The sequence below is a fragment of the Crocuta crocuta genome, unplaced genomic scaffold, assembly GCF_008692635.1.
Source record: "Crocuta crocuta isolate KB4526 unplaced genomic scaffold, BGI_CrCroc_1.0 scaffold91-1, whole genome shotgun sequence".
NCBI classification, from domain to species: domain Eukaryota; kingdom Metazoa; phylum Chordata; class Mammalia; order Carnivora; family Hyaenidae; genus Crocuta; species Crocuta crocuta.
Window position 1 is genome coordinate 3,284,110 of NW_027551575.1, and position 8,488 is coordinate 3,292,597.

Sequence of the window (8,488 nt, forward strand, 5' to 3'; positions counted from 1 at the left end):
TCAGTGTAGTCAGCTTTTCTGTTACTGGGAGCCCAAGTCATTCCTGACACAGCCTCCAAAACAGTTTCCTCTTTAAGTCTTCCTCATCTCACTGAAATGCTTTATAATTGCCCCTGCTGCTCCAGTCAGAAATCGTGGTTCTTCTCGACTTCTCTGTTACAATCCCCAATCTTAACCCTTTCCTGCCAAACATAACACACTGAGTCCATAAGTCCTGTGGCAGTTCCTCCACAGGAACTAGGACATTTACGTCAATGGCTTTATCTGCAAAAGCTTGTCACATCCCTGCCCATCCCACACTTGTATGGATAACTCCTTTCACCCTTAAATCCATCTTAAGTGTGTCTTTATAGAGGCCTCTTTGACCATGCCATTAAAATTCATCCCTACCCAACCCTGTTGCCTCTGAAAAACAAAAAAGTGTTTTTTTTCTTCAAAGTATTTTTATTTGTGTACTAGGGTCCACCCAGGGAAACAGAAAGCTTACCGGTTTGTCACATTCTCCAGGGAGAATTTAATACAGAGAATTAGCAAGAAGGTATTAGTGGGCTGGAAAGATGTAAAGAGGATGCTGAGGTGCTTCAGAGTCGGTGACCGTAGGAGAGCGCCCCGCCTCCCCCCCACCCGCCTAGGGTCAGGACTTGGAGCTCGGAGGGTGTCTTGTGTGTCTTCCAGAGGAGGCTCTGTGGAGCTGCCACTCAGATTCTAAGGTGAGCCTGTTGTTACCTGTCTGGTGCTGGCACCTCAGAAAGTTTGCAACTGAGGTGATGCTGGGAAGGCCAGAAGAAACTAGAAACTGCAAAGAACTGGTGATGCTGGAGCAAATTGGTACCTGCCAGGACTGCAAGGAGAACAAGAAAGAGCAAGTCCCTTTTGGATCCAATTGCCTACCAGCCTTCCACGATGCTCCCTGTGAACAGAGCCCAGTACGGATCCACTTGGCAAAGGAAAAATGTTGCTTGCAAAGTCTCAGCCTGAGCAATTCGGAACAGCATATAAAAGGAAGACTTTATGGGTAAGAAGCCACAGCTTAAGAAGTAGCACAGTATTTGTTTATTTATTGTCTTTTCTTTCCTACTAGACAATGGGCGTTCAAGACCCATGCCTTTCTTTATGCTGTTTTACCCCCACCATGTGCAGAGTAAAGGTACATACATAGTACTCAAAAAATTGATTTTTCTCAAAACTACTGAGCAAAATGCACACCTTAATTCTTGTCAATTGAACAATACTGAGTGTCTTATATGATGTTCTAGGCACTGGTGTTAAAATATGAATATGAGGCACTTCCTTACTATTTAGCAAGGAATTTAAGACATTCTCATATGACATTAAATAGTAAAATGCCAAAGAAAACATTCATATGTTTGAATTCCCAGAGAGTTAAACAGGCAGAAAAATCTAGGAAATCAGAAAAGAAAAAGGTAAATGTAGGTTTGGAATAATTCAGAAGACATGTGGAAGAAGTTACCATATGACTTAGGCCTGAAAGGAGGCAGACCAAAAAGCCATGGAGGAGTGGTGGCTGTGGCAGTTCTCATACAATGATGAGGAAAGCATAGAAGTGAGAAAGTAGGAGTCACTGGAAAAGTAAACTAGAACCAACTGTGGGAAATCATAAGTCCTAGAGTTAGAATTACAAATAGTACATATTTTGCAACAAGGAGACACTAAGGGGTTTCAAGCAAAGGAATGATGTGGCATTGGAAATATTTTCTGAAGATAAATCTGGCAGCATCACGGGTGAATGTGTAGATGCTAGAGCCAGAAAGACTTGTTAGGAGACTGACAGCCATCTTGAGCCAGAAAAGATGGTAGAGATAGAAATAACAGAAAAAGGTAACAGGTAACGATGAGAAGGAAGAATCAATATAAAATAATGCAGAATTAATCTAGCAAAAGTAGAATAAAGAGGGTCTCTGGAATTAACCCACAGTGATACACAGAGAGAAGGTTCAGAAGGGTGGAGACAGACAAAAGATCATTGGGTTTCATCCAAAGGACAGGATTAACAATGGCATCAGTGCAATAAAAGTCCCAGTGAATATTTATCCTTTCATAACTAAACCCAATATTTTGAAAAGTTATTATGAATCTGGAAGAATATATATGTCTTCATCTTGAGACACTTCAGAAGTACTAGGGTTCTGGAAGTTATAATATTGAGATGATGTCTCATTTCCATAGATATGCTCCTCAAAATTGGTCGGCCGAGTGTTCTCATACAGTTCCTTATCAGTTTCTCCTTTAGCTCTGGGGGGACGGACTTCCACGTTTTCATAGTTGTCATATGTGTTAGCCCCTCTTCCAGAAGATGTATACTCTTGGGTCTGAGCTGAAATTTTATGCCTTGAGCTGATAGCGAGGGGATTCGAGAGTGTTTTCGCATAGTCTTTTCTCCTGCTGCTTCTCCTTTGCAAAAACCTTGGTAAGGTAAGTTGCACTGGGTTATGGTGTTTCCAGTGCCAAACACACCCAATTCCGCAGATCAACAACAGTAAAAGAAGGGAAAGTCCTATAGAAATGGCCACTGAAGTATCTCCACAGCTTTCCAACATTTCCGCACAAGCAGTGTTGTTTAGTAGTTTGGTGTGGCCCTTAATGAATTCACAGGTGCAGACCAACGTAATTCCTTGTAGGGTAGAGTTAAGAAGTAATCCTGGAAGCTCCTTCAGGCATTTCTTTTTCAGATGTGAGAGAACATCATTTGGCAAAGTCCTGATACAATTAGAGGAGAGGTTGAGTAAACGGAGCCTTGGAAGATCGTTCTGGTTGTATGTGATGGGTTTTACACTACAATCATTAATGTATACTTGCACGGTGTCAGGGGGGATTTTACTCAACTCCACTTCCCTTTCTATCAATGAATCACAAAATAAAGCAGAAATCAGTGGAAGATACTGGCAGAGTAGACAACTCAAGAAAGAGAAGGATGAATGATCTGCCATCCAGACACTTCCTACAAATTAAAAATATATTAATTGCATACTTATTTCATAGCTTAATAAAACATATTAATTGTATATTTATTACATAGCATAATAAAAAATTTGCCAGTATCTACCATTATATTAAGCACCAGTACTTAGTGAGTTCCTGCTTCAAAACAGAAGGTAGTACTAGCTGTTGTAAGGAGAAAAAAAGAGAAGAACTTCTACTGGGCTAAGTGTGAGTGATCTTATTAATCAGATTTCAACAGAGCTTTTGATAATGAAGCTAATAATTTTCGAGTGAAAGGCAATGCTTTGAATGCAACAAGTAGAGGGATAAGAGTACACATGTGCAATAATTTCCATTGCTTATCACTTCCTCTGAGGCCTATGGTGTGGTTAGGGATGATGTCTTTTCTTTAATCACTCCTCCCTCTGTACTTCCCTACTAATAAGTCCATTGTAGAACATGATAGCCTAACTTACAGGCAATTTTGTGTCTTCCAATCTGGTTAAATGGTGGGCAGGGGTCAGGTCTTTTCATCTTTATATTCCTAAAGAAAAGCAGAATAGCTAGGGCAGAAAAGAAGTTCAAATGTTATTTATTAAATGAGTCAAGAAACAAATGGCTCCCAATGTCAGCATCTAATTGCTTAAGTCAACAGTTTAAAACTTAAGATACATCTTCCAGGGGCACCTGGGTGGCTCAGTCAAGTTAAGCATCTGACTTCATCTCAGGTCATGATCTCATGGTTTGCGGGTTTGAGCCTCACATCAGACTCTGTGCTAACAGGTCTGGAGCCTGCTTTGGATTCTGTGTCTCCCTGTCTCTCTGCCCCTCCTCCACTTGCTCTCTGTCTCTCTCTGTCTCAAAAACAAATAAACTATAAAAAATATTTTAAAAAATAAATAAAACTTAAGATACATCTTCTAGTGCTTGCTTTGGCAGCACATATACTAAGATACATCTTCTAAAGGGCATAGTTTATACTTATAAAGAGAAAAGAGCTCTTTTATAGAACACCAAATATCTAAAATACTTTGAAAGCCTTCCTATCACTAGTGTTCTCACAACTTTCAGCAAAAAAATTTTTTCAATTAAGATGATTTTAGAATGTTTTCTGCCAATGCTAAAATGACAATGAGGAGAGACATGAAAAGCATTCTACCAGGTTAAGTGTTGTACTATGACTTTTTTTTTAAAATTTTTAATGTTTTATTTATTTCTAGGAGAGAGAGAGAGAGACAGCGTGAGCAGGGGAGGGTCAGAGAGAGAGGGAGTCACAGACTGAAACAGGCTCCAGGCTCCGAGCTGGCAGTCAGCACAGAGCCGGACACAGGGCTCGAACCCACAAACCGGGAGATCATGACCTAAGCGAAAGTCGGACACTTAACCGACTAAGCCACCCAGGCGCCCCGACTTTATCAACAAAATATTACTCTATGTTCTCAGCCTAGACACAGAGATAGTTACATCTAATGCCATTTTCCTTGTTGTTGTTTCCAGTTTTATTGACATGTAATTGATATACAGCGTTGTATTTGTTCAAGGTGTACAACATGATCATTTGACATATGTATTATTGTGAAATGATCAGTGCACTCAATTTAGTTGATGATTATCACCGCACATTGCTACAATTTTTTCCTGTCACAATAACTTTTAAGATCTACCCTCTTAGCAACTTTCAAATATACAATACAGTATTGTTAACTATAGTCATCCAATACTGTGAACAGTGCTTGTGGGACAATTATCATCATCTTTTGAAAGTCAGTATTGATAATATTTAATTAAGAGCTTATTTTGTATCAGCTTTTAAACACTTTTATATGCATTATCTCCTTTGATCCTACAGCTGCCATAAGTAGATACTACTGTTACACCCAGTTTACAGAAGAGTAAAGAGGATTAAAGACTAACTTCTTGAATCACTAAGAAGTGATTGAATCAGGATTCAAGCAAAGTTTGCCTCCAAATACTCTTCTTACCCACATTTCTATAAATGGCTATCAAAAACATCTATCACTAAATTTTCAAAACTTGATTACCTCTGAGATTTGGGAGGGCTGGAGTTCTTATTTATCTTTATATTACCAAAACCAGCACTAGACACAAAACAGCTACTTTCTTAAATACTTGTTAATGAACAGAGCAAACTGCATTAGGATAATAACAGTAACATAAACAGGTAAAAAGAAACCCCACACAGGTGAGCCCTGCTTTTAGTGAGTATCCACACACGATAGTAAAGTTTTCTAAATTTGTTCGAGGTTGGCATACATCAATGTGCAAATTTTCAGTTTGGCATTTCACACAAAATACCAAATTGCATATGAGGTGCAGTTATCTTTTATAAAATTTATTTGATAAAACTATATGGACAGATATCCCAGATCTAGACATCTTTTAATCGCTTTATAACATTGGTAAATTCTCTCCTTTATAAAGTCAGACATAATGTCCATGTCAAAGCAAGTATGTGGCAAATGACTTTAACCATTAGGATCTCATTTCCTTTCTAAAGCAGATGAGAACCAATCACATGTAAGATATTTTATAGTAAAAGTGATTGCACATTTAAGTAAAAATTTGTTAGCACATTTGAACCAAATTTCAAATATAGATTAAAATTAATCACCTTATTAAAAGGTGCTAGGCTTGCAACAAAAGTGGGGAAGGCTGAGGATAAGGTAATAAATTGCCCTCTCAATTTCCAAGATGAGAATTTATTTTTACCACCTATTTTGTTCTATGTAGGCACTGCACATTTCAAATATTAAAATTGTTTTTCAGAGAAGTACTTACTGAAATAAACACAAGAAAACCTCTTACAGGAGAAAAACATGCATCCTTTTTTCTCTAAAATAACTTAATAGGAAAAACTCTGAGAGGCAAAAAGGAAAGATCCATAGAATGAAAACCATAGGTTAAACAAGAGCCCTTCAAAGACAGCTTGACATCTGACTTTGCCCAATCTGCCAGAAGACTGTTTTTATTCTCGAAAGCAGTTCCAACAGACCAACTAACAATTATTCACTTGTCTGAAAATGGTTGATAGACTTTTGGAACTTTCAAAGGCAGATACTCTCCTTGTGTTTGGAAACAAGGTAAGAACAAAGCCTAATCTTACACATGTAAGCATATATACTGGTAAAGAGACAATAACATCACCCTCTGTTTGTAAACTGATTCTTCCCCCATCACCACCTAAAGCCATCTAAAAACTGTGTCTGGTAACATAAAATAAGTCTCTGATTATTTAAAATGAACTTGTTTCTTACAGCTGTTCATTAGCCCTGCACCTTAAATCAGGTTCTTACCTTGAGACTGCTGTGCCAAGCTGCCTTCTGTTCTTTTGGTTAAGCCTGCTTTGATGTTCCTCTTTTTTGCTTTGGTCAGTTACTTCCTTCTTTACCTCCACCTTTCAGATTATTTCATACGTGCAAAGTTTCCTGACTCTAGAGGAAGTTCTTATCAGATGCACCAGAATTAAGATAAATGGCGTGAGATTTTGTAAAAGGAAGTTCAGCCCTTCATCGTTATCAAGTAATAATTCTCCAACTAAATCAGAAAGTGATGCACGAAGCCCAGATGCTTGTTTTTATCTGTGCAATATACATAAAGAGTAGTCTTCACTTCAAAACCAGTAAAAGTCATTTTTGCACTTGTGCTTCAAATTTTTTTAAAAGGAGATTTCAAAATGTAGTTACATAGAGATCTTGTCAATTGTTTGCTTGTAGGATTGCTAAAACAGTCCTTTGAAATGCTATGTCTCAGTGCTGCAAGTTACAGTTACACTCATCAAACCAGTGTCCCAATTTTGGTTCAGAATATGCTCACATTCTTTTAAGTTGATGACACAGGAATTTCCCCAAGTATATTCTGAGTTGTGCTCTTCTGTGATTTTCTAGTAGGTAGAAAGAAAACCTGTTTAATAATAGTAACTGGCAGATTCTGGACACTCAGTAAAGTCTCCTAAACGCTTGGTGTACTAATCAGTGAATTCTGACAAAAACTCGGGGAACAGGGCTGCTCTTCCCCCTGTGGAACAGAGGAGGAAATGGAAGCAAGGTGGAAACGTCATCGCCACTCAGGGTGGCCTGGCAGTCTGCCCCCAGCACCTGTATACTAAACCACTACACTTGCTGGCTCGCTTGGATGAGTAACTGGCTTCCAACATTGATCTCTTATTCAGCATCATTTCTCAGAGACCAACTCCAGAGAATATACAAATGGCAAATGCCGAATTAAAAAGATGAGATCATAAGGCAATGGAAATTTTGCCCTTTAAATTGCATTGCAAGTTTCTCAATCCCAGAGGGTTTCCTTTGTATCAGGTGATTTAAAAGAAGATTTCGTTACTTAAACACCCACCGGACAGTAGAAGAGCAATTTTGTCAATTCAGATTGGGCCCTGACATTGTGCCAGGCATTGTGCTAAGCAGTGGGGATGCCATCATGAGCGAACTCCCTTGTAGCACTTAAAGCCTCGTGGAAGAGGCTGCTGTATCCACAGATGGTTTCAGATCAGGGTGATGAGGGTTAGGAAAGACATACTTAAGCAGTAAGAGCGGACAGGGGGAGTAAGGAAAAGAGGCATCCATTTCAGGATGGTCAGAGAAGGCATGAGCTAAGCCTCATCAAAGAAAAAGGAGTTAATCAAGGGAGAATAGAAGAGTTCCAGACAAAAACCCCAGAGTGAAGGAGGTTATGAAGGGCTGTGGGGAATGAATTATGAAAGATAATACCTTACTGGTGTTCCATTCTAAACTGTGAAATCTGCCCCCTGAAACTCCTGTCAGGCCCAAAGAGAGGTACATTGTTATGGTTCACAGGCCAACTTAGGACAGTTAGATTATGGTCCAGGGCTAAAAACAAACAAACAAACAAAAACAAAAACAAAACAAACAAAACTGATAATGTAAGAAAAACAAATAAACAAAAAGGCCCATGAATTTCACTCGTAGGTATATACTCAACAGAAAGGAAGGCCATTTCCATTTATAACTGCTTTAATTAATAATATCCTAAAGCTTTAGAAACACTTCAAAGGTCCCTCAACAATGCAATGGGTAAATAGAACATGATAAATCCATGAAACTGAATACTACAGACAGCAACAAAAACCTTGAACTACTGATATATTACAAAAACATAGATGGACCACACAAATATGATAGAGACTTTTAAAAGCTATGCACAAAAGAGTACAAACTGTAAGGTTCCATTCTCAAACCAGAATGAATAGATGATGGTAGAGGTCAGCAAAATGGGGATTACTATAGACTGGGAGCCTTCTCAGATGCCAAAAATGTTCTGTACCGCGATCTTTGTGGTGGTTATATGTCACCATTCATCAAGCTCTCCATTTACGATTTGTGAACTCTATGTAAATTGTGTTTTAATTGAAAGAAATTGGGAATGAATGATGACAATCCTTTAAAAAGTCATGAAAAGTTAGGATAAATAGAGATATATTTTTTATTCATTCAGATTACCATCTCCTTTGGTAGACTGGTCTGGTTTACTAATTCGGATGGAGAAACATCTTCCT

At 38.5% G+C, this 8,488-nt stretch overlaps 1 protein-coding gene across 4 annotated transcripts; it reads right to left on the reverse strand.

Annotated features, from left to right (window-relative positions):
* Nucleotides 1-1,030: 1,030 nt before the first annotated feature.
* GAPT (GRB2 binding adaptor protein, transmembrane) lies at nucleotides 1,031-6,314 on the reverse strand. Of its 4 annotated transcripts, XM_077751440.1 has the most exons (3): nucleotides 6,255-6,314; nucleotides 3,417-3,503; nucleotides 1,031-2,959 (listed from the first exon to the last, which is right to left on the reverse strand). In XM_077751440.1, exon 3 carries the CDS (start codon nucleotides 2,946-2,948, stop codon nucleotides 2,088-2,090), a length of 861 nt encoding a protein of 286 aa, XP_077607566.1. In that variant the 5' UTR covers nucleotides 2,949-2,959; nucleotides 3,417-3,503; nucleotides 6,255-6,314; the 3' UTR covers nucleotides 1,031-2,087. The 4 variants fall into 4 exon arrangements, with proteins under 4 accessions (XP_077607566.1, XP_077607569.1, XP_077607567.1 ...); XM_077751443.1 differs by lacking the exon at nucleotides 3,417-3,503 and having other exon boundaries at nucleotides 1,031-2,718; nucleotides 6,255-6,308; XM_077751441.1 differs by lacking the exon at nucleotides 3,417-3,503 and having other exon boundaries at nucleotides 6,255-6,303.
* Nucleotides 6,315-8,488: the final 2,174 nt, after the last annotated feature.

What these genes read in the sequence shown, in the direction of transcription:
- GAPT (XM_077751440.1), bottom strand. Translation starts at nt 2,948, where the DNA reads ATGGCAGATCATTCATCCTTCTCTTTCTTGAGTTGTCTACTCTGCCAG.